The sequence below is a fragment of the Copadichromis virginalis genome, linkage group LG19 (genome assembly GCF_057382275.1).
Source record: "Copadichromis virginalis isolate Kocher_CV1m ecotype Utaka linkage group LG19, C_Virginalis_male_GT1.1, whole genome shotgun sequence".
In the NCBI taxonomy this organism is placed as follows: Eukaryota; Metazoa; Chordata; class Actinopteri; order Cichliformes; family Cichlidae; genus Copadichromis; species Copadichromis virginalis.
Window position 1 is genome coordinate 17,138,267 of NC_140636.1, and position 19,768 is coordinate 17,158,034.

General features: G+C 38.4%; 1 protein-coding gene and 1 long non-coding RNA gene across 2 annotated transcripts; one reads left to right on the forward strand and one right to left on the reverse strand.

The window, feature by feature from the left end:
- Window positions 1-6,272: 6,272 nt before the first annotated feature.
- Window positions 6,273-9,169, forward strand: LOC146685867 (uncharacterized). The gene is made up of 2 exons (XR_014916662.1): window positions 6,273-8,452; window positions 8,937-9,169. It is a non-coding gene; the product is annotated as an uncharacterized LOC146685867 (long non-coding RNA).
- Window positions 9,170-10,275: 1,106 nt separating this feature from the next.
- On the reverse strand, window positions 10,276-18,705 carry gnmt (glycine N-methyltransferase). Its single transcript, XM_085440955.1, has 6 exons — window positions 18,357-18,705; window positions 16,024-16,151; window positions 15,094-15,207; window positions 14,433-14,575; window positions 11,802-11,923; window positions 10,276-10,683 (listed from the first exon to the last, which is right to left on the reverse strand). Exons 1-6 carry the CDS (start codon window positions 18,563-18,565, stop codon window positions 10,512-10,514), a joined length of 888 nt encoding a protein of 295 aa, XP_085297081.1. The 5' UTR covers window positions 18,566-18,705; the 3' UTR covers window positions 10,276-10,511.
- Window positions 18,706-19,768: the final 1,063 nt, after the last annotated feature.

Here is a 19,768-nt window from a genome sequence, read left to right on the forward strand (position 1 = left end):
GTGGGTGTGTTTGTTTTGTTTGTTTTATTTGTTTAGGTCCCCCCAAAAAACACAAGCGTTGTCCAGCAGTGGGCCCCCAGCCAGTGTGTTTCCTTCACTCGCCAGGGTTTATTGTTCCTCGGGCTCTCTCTGCTCGGCAGGAGGATGTTGTCTGTTTCTTGATTTTCTTACCAGCCTCTCTCTCTCTGTCTCACTTACACACACATATACAGACAGACACACACACAGACAGACACACGTACGTACACAGACAGACACACATGTACGTACACACACACACACTATTCATGTGGGAAAGAATGGGCCCACTCTGGATTAAACTATTCCCCTGCATAACACTAGACAAGGCATTTAATATCTCCAACCTTCTCTGTCCAAACAGTGACTTGGCACAGGCTGAGTGGAGGGCTGGAAAATCCCAGAGCTGCTGTAGAGTTTTTGGTGTGACCCACTCTTTTATTATAACGATTCCATAAATGCTTACAGACCCTTAACTTGGCCCGTCCCCATGAGCGATTTCAAGAAACCCATGAGGCACAGATTCAAACACATTTTGTACACATGACACATCAAAGTAAGCACACATACATGCATAAAAAAATAACCCTCAGTGTCAAAGGTGAATTTACAGAAAACGCAGTTTATATATTCTTTAACTTCGTATTGGATGTTCCAGCAGCAGCAGCTGGGGAAAGGACAGCTGGGACTTTTTAGTATTGCTGCTCTGCTTACACACACACACACACACACACACACACACACACACACACACACACACACACACACACACACACACACACACACACACACACACACACACAGAGAGAGAGAGAAACTGAAAATTGAGAGCTAGTAAGAAGGAATCACATGACACGCATACTAAAACATGATTTCTCATGCACCCTGGAAAGCAAACAATTGGTAAAGATGTGAGGGGAAAGAAAGCAGTTCAACAAATTTATAGAAAGCCATTAAGCTCGATAGATTTATCCTATTTTATTTTACTCTAACCGGCGCTGTTTCTCCTGTTGAGGCTAATAGAGGCCATCAAAGCACTCAGATGTCCTCACCTCACTCTACCATTTCAAGGCACTTAACTTGTGCTCTGGCCAGCTTTGGAAGCTCAGTTAGGAATTTATTCCCCCCTCTCCTTTTCCCTCCCTTCCCCCTGTTTCTTACATCTGGAAAATCATAATCTGGCAGCTTACATTGGAAGCAACTAAAGCCAGTTAGATATTGTCTGACTTTTCCCTCCCTTTTCTTTCTCTGCTTTTTTTTTTCTTTCAACACCTCTGGGTTCTGTTTTTTCCTCTCTCACTTCAGCAGTTTTTCCTCTTTACATGCTTTCGTTGTCCTCAGTTTTCTCTTGAAGTTTTTCCTGGAAGGTGTTTTTGGCAAAGGCGTGAAAGTGAATTTTAACCTTGGTTCTCACCTGCCTTCTATTTTCTTTTCTTTCTATCATCTTTTTTTTTTTTTTTTTTTTACAGTGTCCTTTTCTATTTTAAGAAAGTCCCAAATGTTTGATGTTCGTACACACCTATCACTTCATCTGCTTTGTTAGCAGTATCGGCTGCTTTTGCTTTGCTCTTATGTTCACCTCATCTCATCCAGCGTTCTGAGATGAGCTGAGAAAGTGCAAACCAGATGAGCAGGCATGTCAGAAGCCAAAAAATTGCCAACATCATTAATGCTATTATGGTATTGCATAACGCAAGTGTTGCATTTGATCATAGTTTGGTATCTTGCAACATTTTTATATTACAAAAGTGACATCATCCAATGGTTTTGGGCAAAGCTTAGCAGGCGTAATTGACTCCGGTTGCTTGTGTTGGACACCTGCCAAAACGGCAACCACACCCCTTATTCTAGTATGTAGGCGGATCATTTATTAAAAAAATATTTTAAATTAAAAAACAAACAAAAAAAAAACGTCACCAACCCCCAAATCAATAAGGAGAAGAAAACCATCCACAGAGGTCAAAACCATTTGCTGTAACCGTGTTTAAATATGCACTTCAGGGCTGTAAAATCGGGTATTTTTAACTCTGCAGCCTGTGGGGAATCCCTTTGGTCTCAAGTGGCACCGTTACAAAGTGGTGGCCTTGAACAAAATATAAAACGCACACCACACATGGACATTGCAGTAATGTTAGAGAATTACTAAAATTCAATGTATTTTGACATAGCAGTGACGTTTTATCAAAGGTGGGGAAATGTTATTCTATTGTGTTGTTAAAGTTTAGATTTACATTAAAATAGGTGTTGGATAAATATGCAGTCCTAAGAGAATTTTGTTTGTAGGGTCAGTCGTTATTTGAGAACCATTTGAAATATCTCTATTAATGTGCAAAGCTCTCATTAAAAACAGAAGACATTTTTAATTAACACTAATTTGTTCACTGTATAAATTTATGCACTTCATGTTAGATTTGGAGCTTTAGTTTTATTCTACACAGCATGGTTTTTAAATGGTTTTTACAGGTACCGCACACTCATAAAAAATACTTCGGTCTATATATTAAATGCTTTATTTGTCTTGGGTAACGCTGAAAACTTGCTTTAAATGTAAAGCTAGCTCAGGCTTGTTAGCTTGGCTTACCTTAGCACAAAGACTGGGGATGGGAAGAATCCTCTCCCAAATAGCAAAACGAAAGAAATCAAAGAAAGGTTTAAATAATGATAACAAGAAATAGAGAACAAAGAACTAATTGGATTTTTACCGGCCACTAAGCAAAGCTGAAGGGATGTTATTAGCAATTAGCATTAGCACATTGGCAATGTCCAAACAATGTGTTGGCATTTATTCCCCCTCCCACTAAGTTTTGAGATTTGTGGTACATATAGTACTTTTTAATATATCTTTTAAAAAGATATTTATGGTATGTTTAAGTAGCTAAAAGACATTAAAAAGCTTTCTGTGGAACTGATTCCATACAAACGGCAATAACTGCAGCTTTAAATATACTTGTATTATAACTATAGATTATTACATTCATTAAGTGTGTCGTAAAAACATGTGAGTAAATGAAGAGTTGCAGTATGAAATATTAAGGCAAATGTGTTGGGTTATGTTCAGTATGTTTTCCTAATCTGCCACATTTGATCTGGAAGCTGTCACAGAAATATAAAAACCTGAGAAAGTATTACAGTGCTCACTAGAATAAAGTACACATTGAACACATTGGTTACATATTGGTTCAAAATATATCCTCCAGGACGTTATGGGTGTAACAATCTGGAGTGTAACAGCAGCTCTGTGCGTCCCTCTATCCCAAAAACACAATTAGGTCCATAAATATTTGGACTATGATTAACATTTTCTTTAGGTTTAACAGTTTCCCACTTTCAGAAGCTCAAAACTAATTGGAGACTGGCTTGGGAAGCTTGCTTCATTATTCCAAACTAAATTAAGATACCAGAGCTGGAGCTGACTACAAGTATTGACCTTGCATTGTGTCACTGAACATATAATTTTCTGGAAATGAACAAAGAAACAGCTGGATAAAATTAAAGTAGACAAAAACAGGTTTCTAAAAGGGCATGTTAAAGACTAAAGCTCCTTCATCAAAAGCTAGAATTCGGCATGAAAGTGCCTCGAGTCTGTCTTCTATTAATGTTTCCAAGAAAATCCAGAGAAAGATTATTTTCTCTTCAACTCAATAAATTCTTAACAAGACCATACAGCATAAATCGTTAATTTGACTCCTTTTTCTTTTTCTCCTTTAAAGGCTCTTGAGCATAATCATTATTCATCGTAATTACTCATCTCCTTCTTTCCAGCCAATGGGTCTCTCTCAGCTCCCTCTGCTTTTGTTTGATTTGGCCAATGACTGTGCTGTGAAAGCAATCCTCCCCAGTAAACCCATTCATGGTTGACCACTTTGACTCCCTTAACTACAGCAAAGCAAAGCAGAGCAGCCACATCTGGCAAGCGGTTTTCACATCTGGTTTGTGTATCAGCTCTTTGCACGGCTGTCTGATAGCCTGCCTTGCAGGCATAAGATGTGATACAGACACTCCAGGGAAGAATGGCTAGAGGATAGTGTGCAAGTTTGTGTTCAGAGGTCAGATACACAGAGAGAGGAAATGTCATTCTTTGACAAAAACACCAGACAAAGAAACAGCTGTATGCTTTAACTTTCTACTATTTTAATAAGATGCTGCAGGATCTTGTGGCTTCTAGAAAAATAAAGCTAATTTAAAGCAAATTTCAAAAAGCCCTTTAAATCAGTTTCATACTCGCTATAAAATAAACTGAGACTAGAGCAGTGTCATTAAATTTATGTCTTAACTAAGTGGTATGAAGCTAAAATTCAGCATGCAGAAAGAAGAGAAACAAAGATTACTAACAAAGGAAAGAAAATGGCCCTATAAACCAGTGTGAGAATGACTGGCAATAAATAACAGATAATAAGAGCTAGCAGACAAAAAGTCTGATAAGGAAGAGGATGAAGTGATAATGAGATCCAGATGAGGAACATAGCCACTGTGAAAGCTGGATGAGGGAAAGACGTGGGTCTGTGGGAATCATATAATGAGATGCTGCCCTCTTGTGCCAAGCCTGTATTTTGCTCTTCTCTGGTATTTAATTTTGATGGAATAAAGCATCTTGTTTGACAGTTTTCCTCTGACTTCAGCAGAGTCAAAGGAAATGTTTGAATTGATTATCTATTGAAGCGTTGACCCTGTGTGGATTAGAGAACTTCTGACTACAATGTGTATAAATCACAACACATTCATATGCTCTGTATCAGTTTGTCACAGCGACTCTCTCGACAAGGCATGCAGTACCTCACTAGACAAATCCCTGGTGTAACGGACATGTCAAAAGAAAACTGGAGGTGAGAGATTAAATCCGTCATTCTACAATTAGATTTTTAATAAGGGAGGAAACATCCCAGCAAACTCACTTCAAGTTAAAGCTGTGAAATGCTCAGAGTATAAAAAACACAAGAGCTACATCTCACATGCTACAGGCCTCAGTACATTAAATGTTAACGGTTATGAGAGTAGAATTTGAAAAAGACAAGCAAAGCATCTTTGGGAGGTTCGCCAGGAGATCGCCTCTTTTCTAAAAGGAACATGGCAGTATGGTGTGGGTTTGCAAAGGATAAACTGAAATCATGCTTTTATCTGGATAAATCACAAGACTTGGACATAACAGTGCCCTTTGGAGAGATTAGACAGAAGTGGAAATCCTTGATCATAATGGATAGCACAATGTTTGGCAATAAAAAAATAAAAAAATAAAAAAATAAAAGGGTTGGTGATTTGGGCACTAGGCTGTCACGGAGTCCTCTGTATACCAAAGAGTCCCGGTGTCAAATGTGGGGACATCTCCAAACAGCTAATGTTTGGCTAAATTGGGCAAATGTACAACGGAAGAAGAAAAAAAGAATCAAAGTATTGCAATGGCCCAGTCATCAAAGTCCAGACTTTACCTGTTCCAAGTGCTGTGTTTAAACTTAAGAGAGATGTGTGTAAATAAATGCCTGCAAACCTCAGTGAGCTGAAGCAGCTGTAAACGAGAGTGGGCTTAAATTCCTCAACAACTAAATGACCGACTGAGAAATTCATACATAAGGCAATTATTTTAACTTATTACTGAAAGTGTCTACAACACACAGAATCATTGTGTGTACTTGTATTTTATTTTCACATGAAAGGAGACATTTATGGTCTCAAAAAGACCTGTCAGATGACTTTGATGATGCAAGTTTCACTTGAGCTGGTTATTTATTTATTTATTTCGTTTTTAGTGAAATGTCTTACTAGCTATTGAAGGAATTGATATATTTAGTTTAGGTATTCATGTTCCAGCAATTACCTGATTATACCTACATTTAATTTAGCTCCAGTCTTGAATACCCAAGGATTTTTTATTTATTTATTTATTTTAAAAAGGGAAGACAAAAAGCTGCGCTCACACAAAACTTAAGAGTTGACAAATTAGTTTTTTCTGAAAACAATCATGCTAATGTTTCAGCCTACTGGACTTCAGTAACCGTTCATATTAGCCATCACTTACTGACCATTAATTAGCAGCTATGAACTACATTTTCATCAAACTCGCACGCTCAAAGGTAGATTCTGTTCAAAGAACCAGTTCATGCTAATTATTTGCAAAGCTAATGACATCCCCGGCAGCCTTCACTTCGTACTTGTGTTACATGTTACACTAGCAAACATCAAACTTTTAGCATTGTCCTAAAAAATATTGTGTACACAAACAGCAGTGCTTATTTCAAATATTTTTATTTTATGGCAAAAGATTTCGATAATCATGCAGGAAATGAATTTTATAAAATGTTTAACACCTTAACATCTAATGTTGCTTTTAAACTAATCATGAACTTTGCATACCGTACATTTTGTCCTACAGGAAGCACTAGCACAATATCACAAAGCACTCAGGCAGAGATGTGAGAATATTTCACTTCACTGTGGTCGAACTCCTTTCGCATTCAAGTGAAAATGGCCCTACTGAGTTTGCAAAAATACAGAAAAAAAATATTTACACCTGGATAATACAGCAGTGTAAATTAATGGTGGAAAACATGATGGAAGATTATCTACTGTGCAGAGTTTTCTTAGTCTACATGAGATAACAGTTTAATATTCTTAAATATCTTTGGTTGATAAGCAGGTTAGGCATTCAGTAATAATCTTATTACGTTAATGTCATCTTTCTGTTTGATGACGTGGTTCAATTAGTCGGGGCTCCAGTTTTTATTGTCGTTTCATGTTTGCTGATGCTCAGTACTGGCCTGCTTCATGTTCATTAGTGGCAGTTTCCACAAAATTTAAAGGCTTTCTGTCTAAAAGCCGATCACAAAACTTATATTTCTACAGCAAAGTCTGTTCAGGTAGGAGAGGCTTTACTGTAACGACCCTTTAAAGAAGAGGAAATCTGATCTAACAGGCAGGTGAGGTTTTCCTGTATAAGTCGAGGTGATTCACAGTTATTACTAGTCGTTCTCTTGGGTTTACCTGAATTCAAATCTTCAATCTGTGCCTGTCAAAGGCAAAAGGCCAAAATGGCTGCATTTTCTTTCCAGGTTGAAAATACATTTAAAAAAATCAGGCCACCGTAATCAAAGCCACAGATGTTTTTTTTAAGACCAAAGTGGTAAACTTACAAAATACACTCATCTAAGAATACATCTTTGTACGTTTTTGGCAACAAAAAGCAGGAGTACCACAAATGTACAGCACCATTTTGAAATGTGTTCAAAGAGGCGGGATGTAGAGAGCAGCCCACACTGAAAAAAGTCTAACATGCAGTCATTCATTCAATCTAATAAGTGCCATTCAAAACAGAATAAAATCATTGATTTGATTGTGAAACCCTTTCTTTTTGCATTTTAAAATACCACTTTTGATTTGGATGAAACTAAATATCTGTACAAAGGACACAACGCAAAGTTTTTGATTTCTCTCAAAACATATATTTCTTTTCATGTTGAACAGATAATATCTTTAATTTGAGTCAAAGTGATTTGCACTTGAACACGCCCACCAGAAATAGACCGGGACCCATTTTTATTCTGCATGGCTGCTGGAAACATCGTGTCACATCTTTGATTAATTTCATCTGAAAATAAACGTAAGTAAAGCCAAGTGTGTTACAAAAGCTTTTATAATTTGTATTGCCAAAATTGCAGAAAATAACCCCATTTAAGCTGGGTCGACAGCCACCCCTAATTTTTGCATGATTGTAGCTGCTAGCTACAAGCTAGCTAGCTATCCGGCGCGACGTTAGAACTGGTTACCAGAAACCGACCATCACAGTCAGGAATGCAAGTTAGGCAAAAAGCCGTTTTTTACCAGTATACTAACTAGCTAGCGTTACCACGATGCATCGGTGGTGGATACAGCTAGCTAGCATAAGTTCATAGTTCATAACATTCATAGTATAACTCCGTGCTCCGCTTCGTTTGAATTTTTCTGGTGAGCGCGCGGTTTCTAGACACAAGCTTGTGTTTGTGCGCGCACGTTTGTCTCTGTCTCTCTTCATATAAATATCTGTGTGTTATGTGTGTGTACACCGAGCGCAAAAGATAATTATTAATGTGCATGATTTAGAGACAGAAATAACACGCCAGCATATAAGATCAATGACATAAGACTAATTCCTTCAATTGACTTTCAGGCGCGGCTCGGAAAAATGTGCATTTTCTGAAGAAATTTTAATTTTAACAGCATTAAATTGACCCTATGCCAAACTTAGTTGCTAATGGCTGGTCTGTAGACTGTTTGGTAAACCTAAATCAAATTATAGTACTAGCTTTTTATAAGGATGTGTATGTCATGTTACGTATTTCTTGGTTTTTCTATGTTATGTGTTTTATAGAGAAGTAACATTATTCTTTTTTTTCTGTATGCTTTCAGAACCACAGATCGCTCCATCCATTCCATGGCTGAAGCATACATTTTCATTTAATCTGAACAGGTATCATTTTGCATTTACACTGCACATCCTTTTTAAACATTTCATAATAATCTAGACCCTCCATCATTATCCTCTCATTCACCTTGCTGATGTGTTGAGGACTTGATAAAAGAATACATGGTATGTCCATATCTGTTCTGTCTCTACATGAGATGCAGTCTCTTGATGTAAATTTGACAACTCTGCTATTAAATGCAATGATTAATGTAGGACAGCAACGATTAATAAACTCATCAAGTTAATATCTTAGGGTTCTGTATTGTTTTCTTTTTTTTCTTGGGCTTTGTGGAACATTTATGAAAATTTTCCACCATTGATTTAATTTAATGATTATGCAATTCACAATCTGATTAGTCAAATAATTGTTCTAATAGTCTGTGACCAAACAACTATCAAAATAGTAGTTTATTATGGTCAAAGATTTATCAGGTGTGCCAGACTTCAGTTCTTCACTTGTACATTTTGTTCCATATTTTACCTCAAGATATCCCAGAAAGATGAAGCTGAGGAAGAGCTGCAGTGTAACCACCATGGCACTCTTCATCTTCAGGGACAACTCAAGCTTCCTACATCAGCGTCGAGACATCGGGATAATCATTGATGGTGTGGAAGTCCTGAATGAGTTGCCTTCTGTGGCAGCTGGAGTGGCAATGGTCTTTGGACTCTGTTATGCTCTTAAAATGGAATATCCACGAGGATTCAGGTTCACCTTTGAGGCTCTTCAAAAGATTATGATGGAGCTTGACTTTAACAAGATGACCTCTAAGATTCGCAAACTTAATTGTGAACTTAACACTGCACAGTAGTGTGTTTGCGTGCATGTGTGGATGTGTATGTGCACATGCATGTGCATGTGTGCTTGGTTATTTTCTTGGTTGGCCTGCAGTGGTATTCTACATTCAAAAATTATAAGAACACCCATTTGAAAGGGAGATTTAAGTTGATTTCATTGATACATGTGTAGATTTTTTTTTACATTGTACAGGCACAGTGCACATATAAACATTTTTGAGTACTTGCAAATTGGTTTAAAAAGAGTTTTTATAATGGTTTTATGCCAGTTTTAGACAGGTTGCAGGTTTTATACTGGTTTTCAAAAGGTTGCAGGTTTTATACTGGTTTTCAAAAGGTTGCAGGTTTTATAAAACAAACATTTCTCTAATCATTTCTGCCGTAGCACTAAATCTGTATATTACTAATCCTCTCTATTGATTATAGTTAAAATGGTTTGGAACAATAAATAATTTTGAAATAATTGGTTGGCCAACTGTCTTGTTTTTTATAGGAAATGCAGAGCATTTTTGAACTGAAATAAAATGAAATGTAAAAAATATAGTTTGAATATATGTAAATCAATTACCTGGCTTCAACACAAACATATTAGTTCATGTTAATTTGGTTCGATGTGAATACATTAGGTTGGTTAAATTTCAATATATTAGCTTGGTTCAATAATTAAAATATGGTTCTATGTAAAAAAATCTATTTGGATAATGCAAAATTTAAAGTTTCAGTCAAGTCTAGTAATATTGTTTATATCAACATAAAAGTATCAGGTCAAATCAAGTGACTCAATTTGGATTCTCTGAAGCCAAATATTTTGGATATGACAATTGGACATCATTTTTTTTAATTTGAATAGGGTTATTCTTTTTACAGTGCAAAGAGATGAACGCATGAATGCACATTGGAGGAAAACTACCAGACATGGGCAAAACACTGGTCCGACACATGTAAATGTAGCTTTTCAAACAACAAACTGTTTTAAGTCAAACGAATGAACAGTGTCGACTAGCAGAACCAATGAGTCTTGGCAGCTCAAATGCCTAAAAGACAAGTTTTTTTTTATTTTTTATGTACTCTTAATTTAAAGCTACTGGGAAAAAAAACAAAAACTGCTTTAAAGCAACATTTTTTTTCAGTATCCATGTGACAAAGTGTGTTGTGATATTTTTGAAAGAAAGCTAATATATTGGGACTTTTTAAGCAGAGATGTTTTTCCCTCCTTCCTGCAAGCACTGTGTGCACATCAGTATCAAGGTGGCTCCCGGTATTCCTCTTAGGCCTTTTTCTTACAGACGTGGATGAAGTAGCATGGAGCCTGAGACTGGCCCGGCACGTAAGTCTTGAAATCTCCATAAACGGCGTGCTCCAGTTTGCCGTTGAAGGCCTCGTTCAGCAGACCTCTGAAGCTGTCCAGGCAGTGAGGGTAGTAGGACAAACGGAATTTACTGGAGGACACAAACAGAGCAAAACACCAGAGTTACTGAAGTTTGGTAGTATTTATGAGATTCAGCTCAGTTTCAACTGTGATACTTAAAAGTATCAAAGTTTAGTTTTAACAATAACACTACTGCAGACCATTTGTTCTTGATTTCAGGAATGCAGCGCAGTTTAACAGCTGTTATTGTGTCTGAGGATGGAGCCCAGCGACCTCGGGTGTAAAATAATTTACACATCATGAATGATGTTTATAAAGCCCGATGAGGGTTAGGATTAATCACTGGTCTACGTGAAAAATTGTGCTCTTTTGTTGCTATGGTGAGATATATATATATATATATATATATAGTCTAATGTGGCGGCATGACCAGTAACCAAGGTTACCCTAAACTAAGACTAAATGTGGGGGAAAAAAAAAAAAAGAAAACATTTTATTTGACCAAAACATAAAAAACATCTTTGATTAAAATTAAAGCCTAAATGACTTAATTTAAAAATAGAGGAAATATCCTTAGTTTTAGTATCTGTTCGTTTGATTAGTTTGCCTGATGAGTTGGTGATGGATGTCTCAAGACTGTAAATAAACTGCTTTCAAAAAGTCATGCACTTTTATTCATGTACTGATTTTCTTATTTCTTGCCTCTGACATAAGCCTTCATACAACAATAATAACACTAAAACTAATAAAAATCTAACTAAAACTAAACATTTTCAAAGAACTGAAAATAAACTGAATTCAGAATAAAGTCAAAATCAAGAGGAAAATTAATTAGAAAATGCAAAACCACAATCCTGCTGATGACGTTTAAACACCATCTAAAGTGAATGTAAGACAACTTTTTTTTTTTTTTTTTTTTTTTTAGCATATTAATGAATTAACATTACAGTTTATGGCTGGAAAGCAAAAATATTCAAGGCAATGTAAACCTAAAGATTTGAGATACAGTAAAAGCTGCATTTAATGCATACAAGACATGAAATTGTAGATGCTATAATGACAAATGTATAATGTATTGTCCAGATCTACCAGTTAGAATAGGTCTCCCATAAAAGGATCAAGATATAATGTATGAGGTGTGAGCTCAGTCTCCTATCAGCTCTGCAGCAGCATCAGAGCCCGACTCACCTAACTTCAGGCAGGTTCTGGAGGGTGGCCTGTGGCACTTGGATGGTGTAGTCCAGAGTGATCATATGTGGCTTACTGTTGACCCACAACACTGAGGTGGTGATGTCCTGAGTTAGGTCACTCTGCAACACACACGCACACACACACACACACACACACACACACACAATTTATCCTCATTTTCTTCTATGATGTCCAAACACAGCCTGAACAGAAGAGACTGATGAAAGGAAAAAAAGATTTGGTTGGTTCAGTGTTGGAGCACAAGAGCAAACTCAGGGATTACGAAGGCATCAGAAGCTGATTTTTGCCAACTAGCAATTGTTGACGTAGTATTTATATTGAGGCCTTCCAGCTGGATACTTCCTGCTTTGGCTGGATTAAAGAATATGGACGTTGTTTTTAATGCAAACATCTTGAATCAAATATGGCTCCCTACAGTCACGACCTGCTGTTGTGTATTCTCCACATCTCATATCTGAGCTCATTCCAAATGCAAGCCTGGCTGATTGTCTGAATTATGTGAACACAAGGTTAAAAAAAGGGGATGAGACAGAAAAAAAAAATAAAAAAAAATCATACATGCAATCTATACAGAAGTGTCCACTTAATGTGCACACTAGAGGCTACGTGTACTTTCAGTCATGTTGTTTCCCCGTCTTCCCAAAGGGCTTTTTACTCATTATTCCTGACTTCATCCATTTTTTGCCCCATTTGCCAAAATGATATGAAAACCCAAACACATTTCCTTCTGTTTCTCCTGCACCAGTTTTAGTGAAAATCTCACAATATCCGTCAGGCTCCGTGTGGGGATTTAAGTCTTAAAGCCAGCTGCTGCTAGGGATGGCGTAAATAAACCATTCTTAAACAATACTGTCTGTCCCACTACTACTCGCAAAGCAATAAAAGACCAGATTGTGCAGAGAATTAAGATTAAAAACGGGCTTCTTTGTGCCATCCATACTGAGGGCTGAAGAATGGCTTCAAACTTCAGATTCTCTTTTTGGGCAGAGAGAGAAGTCCAAAACTTATGATCTGTATGACAATAAAATAAGGATGATATTTGAGAAAAAGCCAATAGATAACTGCACGTTGTATGACTAATTCACATTCAGCAAAGTATAAAAGACAGATGTAGCTTCAGGCCCTGAAAAGTGAAGCCAACACAGAAGTGCCTTAAACCTGCACTCATTTGAAGGACCAATGGGGAGCGCCAACTGTGGCTGCAAAATGACTTCCGGTCCTGTAAAAAGTCTGAAAACAAATTTCAGGTCTGACCTCTGTAAATTACTTTCTGATCAATTCTATCAATTCAATTTTAATCACTGAGTTTTATTAAAAATTAAGTGAATTTTGCATATTTCAAAGCACATTTCAAAGCAAAAGGACACCAATGGCAAAAATGCTCGTCTCAAGGCTTCAAAGTGGGAAATTCACAGGTGACGTCCAGGAGCTACGTCCATCTTTTACACCGTTGAAGGATGTAATCAGCCATTTCCAGGTCCAAATGCTCCATAATTTCCAAGAATAAACAAGCAGTTAGACACCACAAGAGCTCAGCCAGTGTAGGAAGAGCTAAATCAATATTTGGAGATTTAACAATCTGATATTCAGATGCATGAACAGATTCTCTAATATTTATTACATGTAGTCATTTATCTTATCCCCAAGTCTTCTTAGATCAGCTGATAGCTGTGCTGCCCAAGCTGCTGTTGCCAAAAGGGAAGTTGCAGAGTGTCCTCTGGTGGACAAATTATGCAATATCAACACTCGTAAGATGGCTGGAGGGTGTCTCTCCAATTTTTTCTTTACCTTTTAAATTTTAATTTAAGGGCTGTATAGGCTCCAGCGAATGGATGACAGGATGGATTTAACGGCTGATAGATCACCAAAAGGCTAATATTGGCCAACTGATAAAGTGGTCAGGCTCTAGACACCACTGAGTAAGAAATAGATCCAGTTCTTTGAACTTGAATAAACTAAACAGTGTATCTGTTCTCAGAGGTTCAATCAAACATACCGTCATCCTTGAAAAGAGAATAAATGACTAAAACAAACAGCAGCAGACAGAACGTCTGTGATCAGCGCAGCCACAACACAAGGTTAATCATTCATATGTTGCTGTGTGCTTTGGGTTCGTACCAAAAAATAACAATCCTAAGCTTCTCTTAGCAGTCTCTAGAGCGAAATGTGATTTACCAAAGGATTAAAAGCAGAGGGGCACCGGGTCCAATTTTCTTGGCTGAGTCCTTTTTTTTTTTTTCTAAATTTTACCCGTCGAAACAGATTTTTGCTGATTCTGATTTTCTCTCCACGAACTATAGGAGCATATACAAGCAAATTAAAATAATATTCAATTTAAAATAATATTTTGAAATTAAATTTAAATATTTGAAACTGTTCAATTGCCATAAGCCTGCAGTACTTTGGAAAGGGTTAAGAAAAACAGACTAAAATGTACACCGACTGTTAACTGATGCATTTCACCTTTCCAAACTAAGCAGGTGTCGTGAGCCTGAAGGCTGTAGTTTCCACCATGAGTTCTTAAAAGCTGTATTTACACTGTTATGCAATTATGTTGTAAAAAGAATAATCACTGCAGTAAATCCAATATTGGTATATGTTTGGTACCTTGTAGTAGATGTTCTTGCCTTGTGGAGCACGCCCGGTCTCCAGGATGTAGTCGTAATTGCGGTGGTCAATGATGAGGACCCCACCTGGTCTGACCATACTGGCGATGTTTCGAAGGGCCAGCTTTTGGTCACTCTGGTCCCCTAACAGCAACAACAGCACGACTGAGTGCATGAATAAGGGATCAAATTGGCAGCTAAACACATGGTAACAAACTGGAAGGCAAAGGCGTGTGCATCGATTCAAGGAGATGTTTGATTTGAGTTATGGATGCAGGAGTAATCACATGGCAATTTAATGAGTCACATCATCATTCTGACAAGGCAAAAATTATTTGGACACTTTTTTTTCCCCTTCCACAAATATATTTCTAATATCTCTGACAATCTCTGGGACGAAGGTTGTGGGATAAATCCTTTGAGACAGATCCTGTATGGGCTTGCCATGCCTCTACACCCTGCTACAGTGAGGTGAAAGAGCACTCCAGGGCACTGCAACATCATCGCTGGGTATGTTCAGAGGTGCACCCAGACAGGTCATACCTTTAAACTCTAATGCCTACGTTTGCCAAGTCCAGGCATAATGAGATGTTTTGACAGGCCCAGAGGAAAAGCCCTTAAGCTCACCTATAAAATTAACAACACTTTTATTATTTGTGTACCTTTAAAGTCTGGTAAGTGGGCAAATGAGTTGCCGAGGCAGATGACAGCATCAAAACCATCTCCTGGTTTCTGAATGTCTTCTGATAAAGTCAGCCAGTTGGCCTCTTCAATCACTGAAGACAAGAAGGAAAAGAGCAGAACATGAGGTCACCTGAGGAAATGTAGATATCACCACAAACATGTGCACTTTGCAACAGTTTAAGACAAATGAAACAACTCTGAGTGCTGCCCACACACAGGGCTTTATTGGGAGCAACCCAGGCATGACGGCCAATGCAAAACAAACACCACACAGTCTTTGTTTTATTACTATAAGGAGGTCCGTGACTAAATGTCATACTGATTGCTTAGCTTTTCAACTTTAAGCTTACCCTGCCATCACTTGTACTGATGTTGCTCTGTTGATTAAGTTAACTTTATGCTAGGATGCACATTCTCTGACGAATGCTTCATTTGTGTCACTTCTTCTTAAGGTTATTTTCCATTGATTCATATGAGAGATCAATTTACTAGTTAACAATTCCCTGGCAACTCGCCTTGGCCCTTGTCTTATGCTTTAACTACCAGTTGGCTCATTGGCTTCAATATCCTTTAGCTGCTTCCCTGGAGAGGATCTCATCCCATGACTGGAGCTGCTCCAGCTCAACTTGTACTGCAGCTTGACTCTGTAGTCCTTGTTCTGCTCTTATGTTCCACTTGGGGATCAGAACCTGCAGCTTGTGCTGCTCTGCTGAGGTCACAGAGAAGAACAAGGGCTGCCGTCTCCAGCTGTAGTCCAAGATGGTGGACTTTTGAGCTAATCGTGAGGACGAGAGGCTCACAAAGAGACTGTCACAAAATGCTTGGCGAATATGATTTGATTACTGGCACAAATAGAATCTAAATCTGTGGAACTCACTGATTCAATAAATATATTTTAATTTTCATACCCCACTGGTCAAAAGCTGGTTCTTTTCTCCTGTCCCATCTCGCCTTCAGTGCATACTTGAGCATTTTGTCGCTGGCATCCACACTCACTAAATTAAACCCCTCCTCCACCAACATAATGGAGTCAATCCTAGAAAACAAAATCCATGAATACATTAAAAACAACAACCGACCTGTGAGGATCATGCAGTAGGTGTGTTTTGATTTTGAAGTAATCCCTGCTGTCATCTTCCCCTAAAAAAACAGTTTGATCAAGTCTGAGTGCGAGTGTGTGTTTGCTGTGACTGCACTACATGTGGTTTAGTAGTAGGTTGATAAGCTTATCGTCTCACTACAGACAGGAATACTAACCTTGTCACAGGTAAGGAGAGATAATTTGTATAGTAGCCAGAAGCTACTCCTATTTTGAAAACCTGACAGGAAAACGTGATTGTGGGCCAAACCACAGCCTGAATAGATGCTACTGACTGACTTCCAAAAATGTTTTCTCAGCAATTTATGAGTTAATAATAAACAATACTGACGTGTTTCAGTGCAACAGGGGGGAGGGATTCAATGGACAATAATGCAGAAATCATTAACATCTACTGGGTAACTACAAGATAATATAACAACAAAACAAATAAAGTTTACGTAAAAAGAACAGCCAGTTTTCAGATTTGGATTAAACAGTCTTAGGCTAAAAGCAAATTCATATCTTTTAGATTTCATCTTGGCAACAAGTCTCAAAGGACTCTGATGGTCCTTCATTTGGTTCAACTGTGTTCAGTCTGGTGACTGTGAAGGCCTCAGCTTAACAGATCCAGTATAATCCTTGAGGTATAAGTCAGGGATTCATGGTTCCCCTTTAATTTGTCTGTATGCCTATCCATTCTGCAGTTATACATAAGATTTCCTGCTAGAACCTATGGAATCCTAAATTAAAAAACTCTCACAGGTTCAGCTGAAAGTGATTCACAGCCTGAAGCTTCTTCTCAGAATTAGAAAGCATCACAAACACACTGCCAAAAATAGCTATTTGTAACCGTGATCCACGAGGAATATGTTTACTTCGAGGCTGCTGCACTATGGAGGGGCACCACTACTAGGGTATCGGGTCAGAATCAATGTGCTGGGGTGCTCCAAACCGCAGGAAAACAACCATGCGGCCTGATATATGGAGCTGAGTTATTATGGAAATGACTGCAGTTCTTACATGAACATTATAAGCTCTGTAATGTTGATTAGCAGCTGAAATGAGTGCTAAGTGATGAGCAAAGAAAAAAGAAGATACATTTATAATAAACATCAAATAATAAAATTGTTATAGTGCATCTCCAGTGAAAATTCTCCATGAGAAAAACAACAGCTGAGGTGACATTTATGGTCTGCTTGTCTGTGCTTAGGCAATGGCCTTGCTGCTGTGTGAAAGCACAGTCAATGTATCAAGGGAGATAAAAAAGACTGCAGGAAACCAGAAAAAACTCCTTTCGACTACCCAGCACTAGTTCATCACCCACTGACCTACTAAATGCAAGTTTAGGGTTCGCTTGTGTTTAGTTTGCTTTAGAAACAGGAAATTTAAATGGACAACACTTGCTTCTACAAGCTTGTGTCTCAGACATATTACGCCTCTCTAATTGAATCACATTTAACCAGCATGTGTAAACCTGCTGTGTCCAGACCAGTGCAGGAGGCAGGACGTGGCTCAGGATCAGGTGCAACTCTGCACTTTCATTCATTATTCTGTGGCTTAATCCGGATTTTGTCCCGAGTTAAAAAGGGTCAGTGAGTTGAAATTCCACAAACGTCAAACTCACTTGAACAGCTATAAAGATGGGTACAAGTACAAAAAGGCCTATGTGAGCTGAAATCACATTATTTTTTTACCTACAGATCTATCAAGAACAGCAAAGAAGCAAACACCATCATCACTATCAGCTACGCCTACACAACTCTGTTCTGAAGCTGCACAATCACTGTGAATCACACAAGAGTCACACCTTTTCACAAATCTGAAAAGCAATAATGCAGTCTGAATCAGCACGTTTTATGACGTCATCAGCAGCTGTTCACCTGCTGTATCATTGTGAGTTCAGGTTTTTGTTTGGCATATGCAATTTAAATCAGTTTAACCATTGACAAAAGCGTGCTCGAGATACTTGGATAAAGCCGTATTTAAGATTTTGTTATGGAAATTTCAGAACTTAAAGTTTTTGCTTATATTTTTTTTTTATTTGATCATATTTATAAATCCATACTAAGTTGAACGATTTGTAAGTGGATTTTGATGAAGCAGAGCTGAAGCCCCTGTCAGACGTGTCACTATGAAACTGCTAAATTGACCTGACATTACCCTGTTCCGCAGGCTACATCCAGCACACTCCGCACCCCGTGCTGCTTCAGCAGGGACACCACCCAGCTCCTGTACTCCTGCGTCCTGCTCTTCGTGTCTCCGATGTACAGCTGCCACACTTTCGCTGCTTTGCCATCGGCGTATTGATCAGGAAGACCTACGGCTGCCACACCGAGGGACCGGGTCCTAAACACGCTGTCGACCGACATACTGCCGCTGCTTCTCCCTGCCCGGACCTCTACCTCTACCTTAGTGTCGAGCGGACAAACAACTTTGGACAATTTTAACTGAGTGAGGAAACGCGCTACCTCTCTGGTATGCTTGCCACATGCTAGCCGAAATGTTATTATTTATATGAACAACCTAAGAAGAAACTTTAAGCCAATGACACGCCGTCGAGGACTGCCGCCTACTTTCTGATTGGATAACCTCAAGGGACCCGCCCCTTTTCTGTTTAGCATTGGAATACGTCACTCGAGTGAAGCTTTGCTAGGTTGCTAATTTTTCCCTTTGAACTTACCTTCCAGGATAAGTGTCACACTGTATTCCATCAAAGTTAAATACACGTGCATATTCAAGTTAAAATTAAGTTTTGTTTGACGTTGGAGGAGAAGTATTTAAGTATAATGTTAAAATAAAGTAGAGCTCACGAAGCCCATTACCTGTAAGGTTTTACTCGGGGAATAAATCCCACCAATGGCGGCACAGAGGACTCGCCCCCTTTAACATTTCTTCATCTATCGTTTGATCATGCTGTTTGGACGAATTGCTTGCGAAACATGAATGGCAGGAGTTTTTTGCAAAGTAAAAATCATAATAATTTCATTTTTTTTTAACAATGAAATACACAATGCTGCAGTAGTTAAGTGCACAGGGTGTAATATAGGTGAACAATGTGATTTAAAAACAAAACAAAAAAAACCCCATGGAATGAAATCATCTCAGGACTCTCCCAGACAGATTATTAGGCACTTTTCGTGCCCTCCCAAACAAAGTGAACTCCTCCTGTTGTGATTGGCGGATTTGGTTCTCTAGGACCCATATTTGCTGGTAGAGGTGAGGTCATGTCAGCTACAACCGGTGCGAGCTAGGTTAGGTTTGCAACTTCCAGTTTTTTCAGAACTGCACTACTACTTTATGGGTTGTTCACGCACACATACACACTTACTACTTTCAAAAATCCAGATCTGACTTCGAACACAGGCATAGTTGTGTAATTCAGCCTAAGCAGGGGTTGGCAAGAACACACAGCACTGCCTAGAGGAAGTCACACATTAGTGCACCTTTGCACTAGTCTGCCAAAAAGACATTCCTTCCTGTGGTTGTTTTGATGATGGTCGTGGAGTAGAAAATGTGACTCACTGCAAAGGACAAAGGACATGATCCACATCATTTTTATCCTCACTGACACG